The following is a 17,854-nucleotide window of genomic DNA, read 5'->3' on the forward strand; positions in this document are numbered from 1 at the left end:
CAAACAGGCTGCTCTCCTCTGCTTTGTTTTGATAAACTGCAACTCTGGAGGAGGCTCCCAAAGAGAAAAGGTCCCCCAAATGCTACCTAATGTTTATAAGTACTTAGCATTATTACATGATCTTTTCAGCCTGGTTAAGAACATAAGAACATAAGAGACGCCAATGTTGGATCAGGCCAAAGGCCCATCCAGTCCAACACTGTGTCACACAGTGGCCAGAAATACCAGTGCCATCAGGAGGTCCACCAGTGGGGCCAGGACATTAGAAGCCCTCCCACTCTTGACCCCCCCCCAAGCACCAAGAAACAAAACATCACTTGCCCCAGAGCCCCTATCTATACCTTGTGGCTAATAGCCACTGATGGACCTCTTCTCCATATGCTTATCTAATTCCCTTTTGAAGCTGTCCATGCTTGTAGCCGCCGCCATCTCCTGTGGCAGTGAATTCCATGTGTTAATCACTCTTTGGGTGAAGAAGTACTTCCTTTTATCCATTCTAACCCGACCGCTCAGCAATTTCATTGAGTGCCCACGATGCCAATGTTGTGGGCACTCACAACATTGTGAGAAAGGGAGAAAAGTACCTCTTTCTCTACCTGCCCTATCCCATGCATAATCTTATAAACCTCAATAATGTCACCCCTGAGTCATCGTTTCTCCAAGCTAAAGAGCCCTAAGCTCTTTAACCTTTCCTCATCCTCATTTAACCTTTTATAATTTGAGTTGCACTTTTTTGCACTTTTTCCAAAGCTATAATATCCTTTTTAAGGTGTGGTGACCAGAACTGCACACAGTATTCCAAATGAGGTCACACCATTGATTTATATAGGGGTATTATGATATTGGCTGATCTGTTTTCAATACCCTTCCTAATAATCCCCAGCATAGCATTGGCCTTCTTTATTGCAGTCACACACTGTCTCGACAGTTTCAGTGAGTTATCTACTACAACTCCAAGATCTCTCTCTTGATCAGTCTCTGCCAGTTCAGACCCCATCAATGTGTATTTATATTTAGGATTTTTGGCTCCAATGTGCATTACCTTGCACTTGGCCACATTGAACCCCATTTGCCATGTTGACGCCCACTTGCCCATCCTTGACAGATCCCTTTGGAGTGCCTCACAACTTTGTATCATCCGCAAATTTAGCCACTTCACTGCTTACTCCCATCTCCAAATCATTAATGAACAAGTTAAAAAGCAGTGGACCAAGTACTGATCCCTGCGGTACCCCACTGCTTACCACCCTCCACTGAGAAAATTGCCCATTTATACTCACTCTCTGTTTTCTATTAATTAGCCAGTTTTTGATCCATAAAAAGACTTGTCCTTTTATCCCATGATTTTTTTAGCTTACTTAGGAGCCTTTGATGAGGAACTTTATCAAAAGCTTTCTGGAAATCAAGGTAAACAACATCTATTGGATCCCCCTTGTCCACATGTTTCTTCACCCCCTGAAAGAACACTAACAGGTTAGTGAGACAAGATCTTCCCTTACAGAACCCATGCTGAGTCTGCCTCAATAGGTTTTGTTCATCTATGTGCCTACTAATTCTTTCCTTAATAATGGTTTCCACCAATTTACCCAGTATCGACGTCAGACTGACTGGCCTGTAATTTCCCGGATCAATTCTGGAACCCTTTTTAAAGATGGGGAGTGACATTAGCTACCTTCCAGTCCTCAGGAATGGAGGCTGATTTTAAGGAAAGATTACATATTTTTGTCAGGAGATCCATAAGTTCACATTTGAGTTCTTTCAGAACTCTTGGATGTATGCCATTTGGGCCTGGTGATTTATCAGTTTTTAAGTTGTCTATCAGTTTTATGACCTCCTCTCGTCACCTCAATCTGACTCAGGTCTTTCAATACCTCTCCTGAAATCAGCGGTTCTGGAGTGGGCAAGCACTTCTCATCTTCCACAGTGAAGACAGAGGCAAAAAATGAATTTCGCTTCTCAGCCATTTCCCTATCATTCTTCAGTACTCCTTTTTAAATGTTTCCATTTGATGCTGCTCAATGGAAAAAAGTATACTCTAGACTGATTTTCCATATATTTTCCTACTATTAAAGGCTGCTGGTTTGGTGTAAACCTGCTCTGATTTAGTTTGACATGCTTTCCTACTGTGCATACAAGCATTAAAAAGTTTCCACATAAATTAATAAGGTTATCTTCAGACCAAAAGTGAGGAAACAGACATAAATGCTCCTCCATATACTTATAACTTTTTTCACTCAAAGTTCAAATCAAGAGTATTTGCTATATGGTGTAGAAATACTTGCCTCAACAGAATTCACTGAGCCTTTAATACAGCAAATAAAATTCTTCTTTAAATGAACTATAAGTCAATGTGTTAATTTTTATCAATTTCTAAGCAGAGCTGAACCTTCTAAATCCATTTAAGTCAGTGGGCTTAGAGGGTACAGTTCTGTTTAGGATTGCACTGCTAGTCACACACCAAGTTCTGAACCTTCTTCCTTTAATACAGTTACTGAAACATCATAGTAGAGACGAGACTACATTTGTTGTTTATAGCTGTAGTTCAAGGAGCATGCCATCTCGAAGGCTGCTGCAGAACCATAATGCCTTTGGATGTCACATCTACACTAAGAGGGCTACCCTGAAAATAGATTGCCTGAATATTTAGTCTTTATATAAATCCATTCACTTCGATGGCATGAACCAGCTTCACTAAAGTATCCTAGCTTCATTAAGCTGTTAAACAAGTTGCCTGATTCCCAGTGCATTAAGAGCTCTGTGGTAAGATTTCTTAAAGTTATATGTCCATTTGTTAGAGGCCCCTTTCTAGTGCTTAGCATTCTGAAACTCAAAGGAAATAATGACACACCCTGCTAGCAGGAAATTTTAGACATAGACCTTGTTTGGAGCCCAAAATCTGTAATTGCACAGAGTTCCACATTACTAGTTTCACAGAAGTAATTCCTTCTGGGAAGAAAAACTGCTTGTATGGCTACTGAATAGGCCTTAGACTAAATGATACGTTAATTAGAAAAGGGCACTTTATTCTAGTGAATCATCATTTAAGAACAGTAAGTGTGGCTGAGTTAGAGAAGGCAATTCTGGCCCTAAAGCCAAATGTTCTCTTAAGTATCAACTTTTTCTGCTTACCGGATCTGAATTCCATTTGCAATTAGTTATTCCCCCCCTCCTTTCCATGTAAAGGATTAATCAACCATTTTACAGTCTAATTTAGGCAGCTAATTTAATCTAAAACTTGAGATGCTTTTACATCGTTTCAGTAATAAAAGCATGACAGCTCTTTAGGCCCACGACATACAGGCTTTCGTTTGCAAAAGGCCAACATTTCAACCCAATGACTAGAAATTAGAACACACTTTTCATTAAGGAGCCCGGAGGCAAGCTGCAATATCTGAAACTGAGAAGGTAAACAATTCAGCCTTCCCTTTAGGCAACTCTTATCCTATACCCATCTAAAACTGCTTGTTTAAGTTAAACCAAAAGCGCAGCTAACAAAAGACAGAAGGAACGCGGACTTTAACGGAAACCGTACTTTAGACAGAAGAGTGGGGGGGGGATTAAGATCAGTTTGGAGCCTGTAGCAACAGCAGCAAATGCTTGCTTAACACTGGACAGCTTTCTGTGAACATCATGGACAGCTTTTTTTCTAAGACAAAGATGTTCTAGAGGCATTTAATAGAGTGAGTGTCTGGTTTTTGCTAACTGAGCAAAAAAGTCTATATTTCCCTTGTCAACTTTCACTAGAAGCATGAGCTCCCAGATGGATACTCTGAAAGCTTTTCCAAGAGAACTTTAGAAGTTGTTTGAATGGATCAAATGCAATAAAATGAATTGGGGTTTTAGAACCAATTACTTTTTCACTCATAGTATACATTTGTTACTTTCAAGCCAGGCCTTCAGAACTTCAGCTGAAACAAGATGCTGCCTTACAGCAATAAAAAAAGAATGAGTATAATTACACATCACAGAGTTGTGTTCGACTGGAGGGGGAAGAAAAGGAACACCAAACACTGAAGTCAGATCCTCTATAAAATCATAACTTCTTAAACTAGCTCTTTATCCCGATACATTACTGTTCATGGTATATTATTGCTTAGTTAGTTGCAACAGGTCAGCAAATACTTTAAGAATTGGCAGACCTTGAACAAAATCTGACTTTTCCCACACTGCAACAGCCACTAGGAAATAAGAGGCCTATCAGCTGCATATTCTTCCTGCACCAGATAATATGGTGCTGATCCAACTTTTTTAAAAAATATAATTGTTATGCAGTCAAGGAACACTGGTTGGGCATAGTAAGTCCAAAACATTTATTCTGAACATATCTGAGCTAAGTATCCTAACGTCAGAGATAATAAGTAGCCATTTAAAAATAAAACCCAAAATACATGTAGCATAAGACAAACAAGGTGATTCCTGTCCCCTTAGATACAACCAATGTTGATATTGCCCTGGCAATGGAGATAGCATTCAAAGAACTGTGGGGAACTGACCTAAGCACTTGGCAATGGAATGGTTTTAGGAAGTTAAAGTTGATTTGAAGCTCTCTTATCTACTCATTCAGTGGAGGGGGGGTTAATGTGTTTTTGTGAAGATACTACTCACTATATCAAGCCAGCAACCATAATATACTGGGGGGGGGACTGTAACTAAAATACACATTTAGTTCATTGTAGCATTCCAACACCAGTCTGCCAGTCAATCCCATGTCTGTTTTCCATTGCCTACTCTCCTCCTTTGTACTCATCATGGCTGCCACCTACAAGTCCTTAACCCCAGCTGAGCTTGTTCAAAACAATTTCTTCTTATTCAACTTCCTATGCATTCAAGTACTTAAGCTTCAAATGGCACAAAGCAGCATTAGCTTTGCGGTTCATTTTAAGAGACATATTGCAGATCCTTAAATGTTTAGAAGTTTCAGCCTGTTATCAATTTTACCCATAATTTCTTTATTAAAAAGACTGCTACGCCTTACACAAATGTTTTGCATAGCTAAATTAGGCGCTTTTAAACTGCAACCCAGTGTCACTTTTTTACAGTGACCATTCCAGGGGAAAGTGATTTCAAGAGGTGGGTTTTTTAAAAAAAGTTTGTGTACCTGCTTATCTCTGACAAAATGGTAATAAATGATTGATTGTAGTGCTAGATAAATCCAAAACAAGGTATTTTATTTAGAACAGGACTCTACCCCTCAGAAAATGTCAATTAGGAAGGTGTGTTGTACTTATAAGCCTGTTAATTTTACCATAAAAATCAGAACAGATAACTGATCACTGCATTACCCCCACTATCTAGGGAAACCATGTCGCAGTTGACATTAAACACCATCAATTAAATTTGGGTTGTTGAGTGGCATTTGCTTACTTTTGCCAGGGTTTATATGGGCAGGGGAGAATTAAATATTTATAATTATGACAGGAGACAATCTCAAGAGGTTCGCTATATTTTTGTATACTTGGTAACCAGGAAGGATATGCTACATGGCTAGGATGGGGGTGCTGTCATATCCCAACGCAGCATCATGCCGGCTTCAATTCAACCTCCTTGTAAATGAGGCCCCACACTCCAGCCAGAAAGGCACAGGCTAGCTCTAACTAAAATAGATGTCCAATGGCACTTGAGAGACTAACATTTATTCCAGGTGGGCAGCCATGGAAGTGTGCACAAAAGCTCATACCTTGAATAACCTTTGTCAGTCTTAAAGGTGCCACTGGACTCGAAACTTGCTCAACATTTATTCCAGGAGCAGCTTTCATGAGTGAGAGCTCAGTTCTTCAGGTGATTTAACTAGGCTCTTTTGCTCTGCTGTCTTGCATCCTTTTCAAGGTCTGTGACAACTGAACCTCCACAAATTTCAATCTGATGTACACACATTTTATTTGCCTAATCTGCCACCCCACCCCACCCGGTCTGTGACTAAGCAAATCACAACTCGAAAAAAGTATTACTGAAAGTTGAAATGGTACTGCGAAAGTGATCACGCTTGTGAAGGTCTTGGATTTTTATAGGAGCAAAATCCTATATGTTAGGATCCCCTATACGTTAAATCCCCAGTACTTGGCAAAATGCAGCAGACCAAGTTCAGAAAATCCTGCAAAGCTGGATTTAAAGTAATGTAATCCGATGGGTCTGACTCCTGAGTTGCTGGTCACAACATGAATGAGATGAGACCACCAGTTTCTTCTTCTTCCACACATACTTTAATGCCTTTTGTTTCAAAAGTTGCCTAAACAGTCCATGCCAAATGGAAGCCTCTGTGAATGCTGCCTTATAGCCTGAAAGACCTTGCGAATCTGAACTGATCCCCACTCAGTTGTAAGGGAGAAATCGTTGCCATCTCCTAAACTCTTCCACAGAGAGAGAGAGAGTTCAGCCTTCAGCAAAACTTAATGCTTCTTGTCAGCTTGACAGCCTTGTGCATTAGCTCCAAACTGCAGTTTAGTTTATTTGATTTCTACCCCGCTCCATTTCCTACAAGCAGGAAGGATCTTTTTAAAGCTGTCTCTGCCCCCTCCAAGAGATTAACAGTGACCCTGGCTTCTCACAGCCTCATATAACAAAATTTAATACCAAAATTCATACATTCATATAATATGGATACGAAACCTGAAATATGTGTGTGTGGGGGCGGGAGACAGTCATCTGAACACATCTACAATAAATAGGCTTATTAATACTAAAATACTCAACTTTTCCTTTAGCAGTTTATTAGCTGATCAGAATTCCACCACCACCCACTCGATTTTGGCCTTAATGGAAGGAAAGTCTGGTGATACAAGTTTTGCATCTGATTTGTTCAATAGATGGAAGTCCTTTAACTGAAGACAGAAGCTGAATCACAGATACAAGTCAGTGTCACTTGGCATCCCTTACAAAGCCCATTTTGCCACTGGCTCCTCTCAGTCCAACCTTGTTTGCTCTTGGACATACTTTATCCCATTTAAACCAGAGAACTGAACACTTTAAAAAATGCACAGCTGAGCAGCTGCTTAACATAGTAAAAATGTTAAGTCAATTTCACTCTGCAAGCACCCCCTAAAAGGTGAGCAGAGGGGGGCAGCAGGGCAGGGAAAGCACAGCTGCCTGGGTTTTGATCATCAGAAGCCATACCATGTTCCTCTGGTGGTGGGTCTTGTGCGCAGTGGAGTCGCCATCCACCAGCACATGTTGCACCTACGCCTGCATCCCATTACAGATGCTGTATTGTCAGCATCTACTGCTCCATTTTCTAACGTCCTCTTCACAAGTCTGCAGCCGGCAGCGCCCTAAACTCCTTGCTGGGTTCGAGGCAAGCAGCTATTTTACGGACCCAGCTTTGAGACGCTCCACTCCGTTCCCCAGATAGGATCCTACATCCTCCCCCCTCCCCCCCTTCTCTGAGGCAGAATAAATTTTTGTTCCGAAGCAGCCCAGTCTTACACAGGTTCACTCGAAAGTGAATCCCGCTGAGTTTAATGGGAATTATTGTCAAATGTTCCAAAAACTGCAACTTTTAGACTCGTAAAGGCACAAGGACGGGCCTGCGATTGGTGAGGGGAGGGGGGGGGAAAGAGAGGATTAGATACCTCTGATTTTAACTCTCATCCTATTTTCAATCCCATTCTGGACGGTGATGTTTTTCTCCCTGCAGTCAAAAAAACCGTTTTCAGAAGTTTCAGATGAGGTTATTTTAAACGGGAGAGAGGTAAAGGGAAGAAGCCCTAAGGCTCTGGCGGGGGGGGGGGAATCGGAAGCGAACGGCAGCTAAAATTGACGAAGTTAATTTCACATCCGTTGGATAATGCACTTTAGCAATTGTTTACAAGTGGATGTTTCGGCTTCGCACAGGAAAATACAGCTGCAAAGGACTGCTAAAGCACATTGAAAGTGCATTGTCGAACGCGTGCGAGAGGCGCTCAGCTCAAACACGGCCTGGCGGCAGTAAAGCCCCAGACTTTGCCCTTCAGGAATCCGACCTGGCATATTTAATTTCTGGCGCGATCGAGCGGATTTGTTTGGAGACCCTAAGCCATTGCGAGCGGGTATCAGGAGTAATCGAAAAAACACAGACGCACCCTGTTTGAAAATAATTTCTTACTCTAGATTTAAGGTATTTGAAAACACAGTAAAAGACGTATTTTTAAAAATAATAATAATAATAAGACTCCCTCGAGTTAAACGGAAGTCTTGGGGGTTTTCAACACCTGTCCAGAGAGTCTAGGCTAGGGCAAGTCGCCGCCGAGTTTGCTCACCGAAAGCCAGGCAGTGCAATGCGCTCTTCTACCCAACAGAGCTCTCTGCGCACGGCAAGCGCCTCCTGGCGCTGCCTTCACACCAGTTCGCACGAAAACACACCGGGAGCGACTCGACCTTATTCCTTTAGGAACTGGGCCGACCTACAATTCAGAGCACTATTGCTAGCCTGGTATTTGGGGAGGGGGAGAGAAATAAACCTCTCTGGTCTAGCTCTTCTCACTCCTACTGGAATTAATCCTGGTAGGGCTTGTCGGAACAAGAGGCGAAGGGCAGCCCCTCCATCATTTGCAGTGGATGGACACTCGGTAGTTTCGCCGCCGGACACATGGAGAAGCGCTTTAGGCGGAAAGTGAGCCCCAAACTGAAGCTACGGCCTCAGCACGGTGAATTTCCTTTGCAGTCAGACGACCTCCTCCCTCTTTCGTTTTCCACTCTTTCAATACTTAAAAAACCATTAATCGCCTCTATTCTTAAAGCAGTATAAGGGAAGCCCTCTAATAACCGAAGCCTGACCCCGCTACCCAAAGAAACGAGGCATCTCCCGTACTATACTCTCCAAAGGATCCCTATCCAACTCCCGCTCCGCGACGCGGGATTCATCCAAGAAAAGAGACGAGACGCGGAAGCAGAACCTACAGCGGCTCCCAGGAGGACTTTAGGCAGCCAGTTGTCGGAGCTACACTAGACACACCACGAAGGGAGTCGAGGCCGGGCCCCGGAGAAGCCAACCCGGTGCAGGCACTCCGGGCTGGGGCGCGCGGGGAGGGGCAGGCGGGGAGGGGTGCCCCAAGCGAAAGCCGGCAGGGTCCCGTCCTGCGTACCTGTACCAGGTGAGCCCGCGCTCGTAACTGCGGTCAAAGAAGTGGGGCTCGGCGCCCACCGCCCGCACGTCCGGGTGGACCCGCAGGAACTCGAGCAGCGCCCGGGTGCCGCCCTTCTTCACGCCGACGATGAGCGCCTGGGGCAGCCGCTTGGTGCCGGAGCCGTTGAGGAAGCTGGAGATGGAGCAGGGCGGGTCCGGCGCCGGCGCGTCGTCCTCGGGGTCTTCCTCCTCGTCGCTGCTCTCCTGCTCCGGGCTCAGCTGGCCCTTGGCGGCGGGCGCCCGCAACAGGAGCAGCTTGGAGAGCGCCGGGCCGTGCGCCCGCCGGGCAGGGGCGGAGGAGCCCGGCGGCGGCGAGCCGGCGGCGGCACACGAATAGACCATGCAGAGCCACACAGCCAGCATGATCAGGAGCAGGAGCAGGAGGAGCCTCCTTCGCCCCGGCGGGAGCAGCGGCGGCGGCGGCGGCGAGACGGGGACGCCGGGAGCATCGGGGAGGCAGAAGCCGATCAGGCGCAGCAGGCCCATAGGCGGCAGCCCGCGGGCGACAACCCCGGCACCATGGCGCACGAACGAAGCCCGGCCGGCGAGACCAGGCGGCGGCGGCGGCGGCGGCGGCGGCGGCGTCCGGGAGAGTTCAGCAGCTCGGCATCGCCAGAGCGTCTCTCCCAATTGCAGCTCGAGCCAGTGGCGGCGGCATTACTCGGGGGTGGAGAGCAGGCGCGCCTGACTGGCACCCTCGGAGCCTATAAGAGTCTCCCGCCGCATGGTAATCAGCCCACCAGGTGGATCAGAGGTAGCCAATAGCAGGGCAGCCCGCCCCCGCTGGGCGGGGAGCCGAAAGCAGCGGGAGGCGATTAGCCATTCTTATTGGCTAACGAGCCGTTAAAGAGCCAGGGGCGGCGAAGAGCCTAAAGACAGAGGAGGCCTACAGGCTGTGAGATGGTGGGGCTGCTGGAGAGGCGGCTGGGTGCTTTATTCGCTCTTGGCTTGCAAAGGGCTGAGATTCCGGCGAAAACTGCCCGCTCGTCCCCAGAGTGAAGAAGTGAGAGATGCAGCTGGGTGCCGAAGCGAAAGAGCCGAACGGACTGAAGTCTTGGGGCCGAGCCACGTGGACCAGTGCAATCGACCAAGATCTCCCTTACGGGAGGGGAGAGGCCCAGTAAAGCGGCTGTCCTGCGAGCCCGACTTTCCATTCTGCCCTTTTTAGTCGGGGGTCGAGCCTCGCATCACTAGCGTGAATATCCGAAGCACTTTCAGGCTGCCAGTCCTCTGAAGGCTAAAATGGGGGGGGGAGGACACTTACTCCCGAATGGACGTATACAAGATTCGTGGCAATAGAGACTGAGCGACACTCTTAGTCCGCGAAGTGCTCCCGGTGAAGTGGGGGTTTTACTCCACTTCCCCACTGCACTGGGATCTGGACTTAGCTGCGTCTGGAATCCTAGCAACACTTGCCTGGGAGTAAACCTCATTAAGCGTAGCACAATTTACTTATCCGTAGTCTTGCATCGGATTGCGCTGTAATAAGGCAAGTGGCTAGATGTCTGGATTCCTCAACACGGTGTGATGAAAGCAGGGTGTGACAGTGTTAGAGAATGACGTGTTCCTGCTTCCGGGCAGTAGATCGTTCTATCACCCACCTCCGTATATAGCTCTTTCAGCATGAGACCCTTCCCCCCCCGCGCTAAAGGCCTGCCGATCTCAAGTAACCTGTCTTCGGTTTAGGTCTTGGATCCTCTAATCTCGTACAAATTGTACTTCAGGGAGCGGCGTCCAGTATAACTAATAAGAAAAAAAATCATTATTTTTAAGGCTAATAAAAAGATGTGATTGTTGTTAACACTGAGATAAAAGTCCCCGTTGATCTGGAAACGAGCCTTTTTCTATCAGAAACGAATGCGATTTTTCTAGAGTTCCTGGATTCTATTCCAGTAGCACCTTAGAGGCCCACAGGATTTTCGGGCTAGATTGGGGTGGGGGTCTGAAGCAGCAGAGCAAAGTTTGAGTCCCGTGGCACCTTTAAGAGTTTTGGAGTGTAAACCTTTGAGAGTCAAAGCTCTCTTCAAGAGTTGGAATGAAGGTCTCGGCAACATTATACCCCTTCTAGACCTTGTCGGTGGCTAAGGTGCTACTGGACTCGAATCTAGCTGTCCTACTGCACAACAGCACGGCTACCCCCTGAAACTTTTCTCGAGCTGCCGATGGGTTAAAGACTGGGGATTATCTTCCTCTCCGATCCTCCTCATGTATCCATTGCTCTGGGTAGGATTTCCTTCCTTGCAGTTCGGATTGGGTCTTTCTCCCCCTTAGCTAAGGTCCACGTAGCCCTCTGGTTCTCCATATAAGGCCCGGTCCCTAACCAATGCAGATTTAATCCTTTGTTCCCACCCAGGGGTATGAGGTAGGCCCTCCTTCCGCCCCACCCAGTCCCCGCAAGAGCCTCGCCGGCCCACTGAGAATGGCTCCTGCCGGATTTTTCCAAGAGTGAACGGATCCGGTCCCTCTCTGGGTTTGCTTGCCACGCGATCCATTTTGCCCTGCAACTAGTTCCGCAGGTGAGCCATAGGGTTTGGTTCCACTGACCAGAGTAAATTAAAGAAGCCACTCTAAGTAGGTCTACTCAGAAGTAAGTCCCATTTTATTCAAAGGGGTTTATTCCATGGAAAGCGTTCTGCAGCCTAAATCACTTGGAGAGCTGTAGGAGCTTTGACTCTCAGGGATCTTGCGGGACCTGACGAAAACAAGGGCTTTCTCTTCCACTTCCTGCCCGTTCCACCCACACCCCCAAGAAACGCAGGATTTCCTTGCTGAGGCGTCTACGCTGGGGCAGTTCTTTCGTAGATGTTCCAAACATGGGACGTTCCAAAATGAATGGGGGGTGGGAGGTAGCGTTTGGGGTGAAAGTCCTACAGGTGTGTAGCAGCCCCGATCCACTGAGGGAAAAACCTGATCAGAATCCTCACTGCCAACAGCACCGCCCGACGGAAAGAGGGTCCCATTTGAAAGCTGCAGTCCTGGCTGCTACACAAACTGTATGAGAGCAAAGAACAGCTCGAGTCTCAAGTCACCGACATTAGACTATTTCCTCACTTGAGGCTGCGATCCCCCCGTGGCAATCCAAGGGCGAGCAAGCCCTGTCCTGAGTCTCCTTCGCCCACTTTACGCCATGCACGGCATGTTGTCCATGATGAGGAAAAGGAGCCAAAGTTTCGGTTATGGAAAGATGATTTAATCCTCGCATGCGAGGAAGGCATTCTCAAAGTGCCCCCCCCCCAAAAAATTCTTTTTTGCTAATAGTAGTCATGACATGAGGGATAATAAGGGAATGGCTGTTATTATGACATAATCTACATTAACAGACAATGCCAGAAGACTCAGAGGTCTTGTGAAAGCACGAAAACTGTTTTGATAGAAGGTAGTCTCCCTGTTCTGAAGTAGGAGTAGAAGTGGACAGAAGGTAGGGAGGCTGCCTTCCAAGGGAAGTGTGTCTCTGACCCGGGTTTACTTTTGCTTGCGGCCAAATTCTTCGGTTTCGCAGAGGCCAAGGCTTCCTCAGGGTTTGCGTCCACGCGTAGAATCAAGGCTTCTGAGGCTTGGGTTCTAGAGCCCACTCGCCCACCAAGAAGGGGTGATCCGAAGAGCGCGGAGGAGTAACTGCGAGTCGGCTCCCTTCTGATAACGCCTCAAGAGCAGAGGACCAAAATGCCTTGGACGCTGGAGGGGGCAGGACTATAGCTGGAGATCAGTTCTAGACAACGATGAGATTCTTCTTCTTGTTATTAGCATCAGAATTATTTGATTAATTGTAAATGACCGAAGGGGGAGGGATATCAACGATTTAACAGTTTTATAGAGAGGGGACTAAAGTTTTGAATCTAGCCCCTTCGGAGCCCACCACGCCAAAACGTTCAAACCGGTGCAGCGACTGCGGAAAGGAGACGGGCGATGGCAGAGGGGGGGACACCGTTGGTGACCAGCCCAGTTCCCCTGAAGAATCGGAGCCGGGTTTCCTTTTCGCCCCTTCTTTCCCAGAGGTCCCAATTTTTAATCTATTTTATTTCTTAGTTGAACGGAGGCTACAACTCGAAACCTACATATTTAGGACATCAGTCGTCACTGAAAATAACTTCCGAGTAAACGTGGCTGAGGATGCGATCGCCCTTGTACATTGGAAGCCGCAGGGCACAAGCGGCCCGGCCCGAGCTAAACAACGTTTACTCGGAAGTAATCCCCAGTGAGTTCAATAAGGCTGCACTTCGTTGCCATCTTAAGCAAAGTCTATTGGAATCGGAGGGTTACTGGGAAGAACCGGGCAAGCCGCCGGTCCGGTGCCTTCGGCTGGCGCTAAGAAAACGTGGCAGAGGCGGTTAGAAACTCGGGCGAGTGTTCCCGGTGTGCGAGCGCTCGCTGGAGGCGAGGAAGGAGAAAGTTACACAGCGCCGAGTGCCAAGCACGGGATCTCGTGCAAATCTCATGCAACTCTGGCAGTTTCGCCGTTGCGAGTTAAAAGGAATCCCATCCTGGTTCATGAGATCTCTAAGGGGATGGGCAGGCTTCTTCTTCTTTTTTTTAAAAAGGAGACAGAGTAGGAAGATAGCGACGCTCTGCTTTTCCCTGGTCTCCCCCCCCCCCATGCTTTGGAGACTGGGCTCGGCTTATCCTGTGGTTTTCCGGGGCCAAATACTTTGTCAGCCAAATGAGAAGGGAGCACTCACTTTCCCTGATGCTGGGAAAGACTGAAGGCAAAAGAAGAAGGAGACGGCAAAGGATAGGATGGTTAGACAGTGTCATAGATGCAACGAACATGAAATCGAGCAACCTCCAGACGGAAGACAGGAGGGCCTGGCGGTGATGTGGTCCATGGGGTCGCGAAGAGTCGGACTCGACTGTGCGACTGAACAACAACAATTTCCCAGGGTTACCGCCTGTGCAGAAGCGAAGTAAACTCAAAACGGATTCTAATCAATCAAGTTACTTCCTCCGGTATGAAAACAAAGCTAATATAATCTACATTCTAAACTTCTCACCGTGAAATTTACTAAACTTCTTCTCACCGTGAAAATCAGGAGGAAAGCAACAGAGGGGCGGGATGCCTGTCTGGTGGGGAAGAGTGCAGACGAGAATTGTTTTATAAAGGCTTCGGAAGAGAACACAAGGGGAAAGAAAATAATATTCCCTGTTTTACACACAGGCTTCAATCCTAAAAATATTTCCCGGGGGGGGGGGAATAAGACATACTTCCAAGTAGACCTGTTTGGGATTGCTCCCACCGTCCACTCCGAGAGGGAGCTGGGTTTCGGAGTCACTCCCACTTTTCGCTTGAATTGACGAAGTCGAGAACTGTGAACAGCTTCTCACGAAAGAATCCGCAGCTAACGAGAAGTTCTTGTCAAATGTCTTTCGAATAATACGACGGTTTTAGTCTTGGAAAGACGCCGTGCTCCCTGAAGTCGAGGAAACAGTTCTCTTGTCTCCCTCTCCCCCCAGCAAGGATCAATCTTTCGCTCGGTTTAACTCCACTTTCGGGAATGCCCCAAGGGTGTGCCTCATTTTCACATTAGCCGCAACCCTAAACGCATTAACAAGTCCCTAAATCCCACCGGTCGCAATGGGATTGACTCCCAAGCAACGGGGATCAGAATTGTAGCTGTATTTGCCACCTCTGTCCCACTCCCCAGATAAATTTAAAAAGAGGTTTCTATCATACCCGTTGCTTAAATTCCCTTGCAAACAGCAACAAAAAATGTCCAGAATTTTTCCTTCTTTGGCAGGGCTGAAGAAGAGACCTCTGTTTTATCGGTTAGCCCCTCCCCGGTTTTCAGGACTCTGACAATAATCCCTTTTTCAAAAAGGCCGAAAGAGAGATCCACTCAAAGACCACAAGGAGCCCTAGAACATCTGGATAAATAATAATCTTTTCAAAGCGACAAAATCAAGCAGCGACACGAAGGAAATTCTAACCTTGAACGCTCCGATCAGTCATTCGACGCGTCTCGTCTCCTGCCTAAGTGTTCCTCTTGCCTTTGGGGGTGAAACATCTGAGTTTGATTCCTCCAGGTTTTATGATTTGCAGTTTCTAACCCCATTCAACCATATAAAAAAAAAAAATCAGAGCCCCGTCTCGTGTGTGTGTATTTTAGAAAGAGGACGAACGAAAGGAAGTTTTTCAGGTTCTGTAAGCACGGTTGTTAAGTATTTCCAAAGTTTCGGAACGGGAGAAACGGGTGTGTGGTGGGGGGGGTTGTGTCTGCGCAAATGGCTGCGGACTATGTGATACTATGGAAGTCGGAGAGACGAGGTGCGACAGGAACAGCGCACTGCGAACAGGTTCTTGCAATGCGGGGTTACGCCTGCGTGACAGACGCGTGTCGAGACTAACAAGGGGCTGGCTCGCCTACTTCAGTGAGCCTTGACTGGCACAGGTGGCGGTCAGGGTTTGGGAGACGTGACCCCTCTTCCCCCGCCGCCCGATTTCACTGGCACTCCGTTCCAGCGAAGACTATCCCCCCCCCCCCGCAAGGGCGTGATCCTTCAGATCGGCTCACGACCTCTCTACTGGTTCACTCACTCCACCTGGCTTCTCCTCCCCCTCTCCCCCTTAAGGGTGCACATAACTGCAGTCCAAAATGAGCGCGACTCTGTTAAAGCGGAATGAGTCGACGTCAGACTTGTCGACTTACTCCGTGTACGGGGCTGTGCGGATCTCGCTCCTCTCTTGCTTTTGTTCGCGCGGGCTGGTCGGTGTATACTTCCATGCGCATTTTACAGTGAATGTATGTGCAATATGTGTACGCTGCGTGATTCCTATGCTATTTTCCACACATGGGACCCAGCACGTGCAATTTAAACTCCACCTTAACCCAGATACTGCGCTCCGGTATTTAGTTTTTAGTCCTACCTGGCATCACTTGACTGGGCACAAAATAGCGTTCTGGAACTCCTCACAGTCATTAAAGGTAAAGGTTCCCTTGCTCGAAAGCCAGTGGAATCCGACTCTAGGGTTGCGGTGCTCATCTCCGTTTCAAAGCCAAAGAGCCAGCGCTGTCCGAAGACGTGGTCATGTGGCCAGCATGACACTGAAGTGGCACCTATTTATCTACTTGCAATTTCTTGCTTTCGAACTGCTAGGTTAGCAGGAGCTGGAACTAGAGATGGGAGCTCACTCCGTCATGCAGCACCCGGGTCTCGAACTGCTGAACTACTGACCTTCCACAGCCTGCAGTTCAGCGTCTTAATCACTTGAGCCACCGCAGCTCATTAGGCTTACAGAAAACAGGCTCTCTTTTGGGTGAATGCATGTTGGCTACCTGTTTTCTGTATGCCTGATAGGTGTTCCAGGGACATTATTTTGTGTCCAGTCAAGTGAGGCCAGGTGGGACTCTGCTTTGAGAGTTGTGCTAGTTGCACCTGACCAAGAAGGCAGGTTATAGGATTGCTATGCTGAAACCATCGAAGAATAAATCATTCCCCTCCACACTTTAATCCCACAGTGGTCCCACCCGCCCCTCCCCCACCCAGTTTCGGCATGGAGATCCTGAAATAAAAGGAGGGAGCTTCATTCTGAGCTGGAACCTCCCCGGGGTCCGGGGGAGGGGGCTGTTTCAACTTTACAGATCAGCAGCTGGCTGGTTGAGCATTCTTTCCCTGCAGGGAGGCCGAACCCAGCCCAAGCCCCGGTGGCTCCGCTTTCTGTAGCTCTGCCTGGAAGGTGGGGGTGGGTGGGGGTGTTAAGGTTTGAAGTCACTTTTCGGATGTGGTTTCTTAGTAAACATTTGTTTTAAAAAAATACTGTGAGGGAGGATTTTTGAGCCTGACTTTTCATGTGTGCTATGGGCAATGAAGAGTCTCTGCAAGGCTGCTTCCAAATCTCTGAACATAATTCAGAGATCCATAAGTATATTCCAGGACTGGGTCTGGAGCGGAGTGATGGTAGAAAAGAGTCCCACCGGCACCCAAGCATGACCTGTGGCAAGAGTTCCTGACTATCTCTTTAAGGACATATGAGGGATCTCTGATTCCCTGAGATTCTGTTTGTGTTCCTCCCCCCTTTAATTCCTAGTTGAACTGATTTTTCTGGCACTCAACTCCTGCCCACCCTGACCTGGCTAGCCCTTGCTTTCCCAATCTTGTCAGATCTCAGAAGGTAAGCAGGGTTGGCCCTGGCTAGTATTTGGATAGGAGATCTCCAAGGAATACCAGGATCATGACCTGGAGACAGGCAATGGCAAACCACCTCCAGGGCCAGCCTCAGGGGGTTTTTTTTGCACACTAGGCCAGGATACCTGTTGAATATTACAAGTTGAAAACACTCAGTATATCTGGGGTTAAATGTCTGTTTATGTTACTCACAGGAAGTCACATGTTTTTCATGTAACCAATGTTCTTTAGCTGTAGAATACCCGGGAATTTTCTCCCTGATCTAGGAATTTGATTGGGACTAAAGTGTCAAGGTGTATTAGCATTTTATGGCTTCTCTTCCCGTCTTTGTTTGGTGTTCTGAAAAAGAGTAGCCATAATCTCCCTCTTCTAGTTTTGTCTTTGTAGAGTAAGGATGTAGCAGATTTTGCTCTGTTGCTATTTTCATCCCAGTTACCCTTTCCATGCTAGAACTTAGTAAAAACTTTATATTTTAATCACACATGGACTCTGAGTCTGAATTATTTTACTCCGGCACTGCTGGACCATCTTATCTCTGCTAAATACCATTTTTTCAATATCTCACTATCACCCAACAATACCTTCTGGCACTCCCCCCCCCCCCCCCCCCACCCCACATTCAAACAAAAAACACAATAG

At 47.2% G+C, this 17,854-nt stretch overlaps 1 protein-coding gene across 1 annotated transcript in view; it reads right to left on the reverse strand.

Annotated features, from left to right (window-relative positions):
• Nucleotides 1–9,603, reverse strand: part of LOC107115272 (heparan sulfate glucosamine 3-O-sulfotransferase 3B1-like) — a 52,577-nt gene extending 42,974 nt beyond the window's left edge. Inside the window, exon 1 of the mRNA XM_015416945.1 lies at nucleotides 9,057–9,603. Coding sequence (XP_015272431.1) covers nucleotides 9,057–9,583 — 527 coding nt within the window. The 5' untranslated portion in view covers nucleotides 9,584–9,603. The remainder of the gene's footprint in view (nucleotides 1–9,056) is intronic.
• Between the last annotated feature and the right edge of the window lie 8,251 nt (nucleotides 9,604–17,854).

Source organism: Gekko japonicus, unplaced genomic scaffold (genome assembly GCF_001447785.1).
Source record: "Gekko japonicus isolate JY-2015 unplaced genomic scaffold, Gekko_japonicus_V1.1 scaffold444, whole genome shotgun sequence".
In the NCBI taxonomy this organism is placed as follows: domain Eukaryota; kingdom Metazoa; phylum Chordata; class Lepidosauria; order Squamata; family Gekkonidae; genus Gekko; species Gekko japonicus.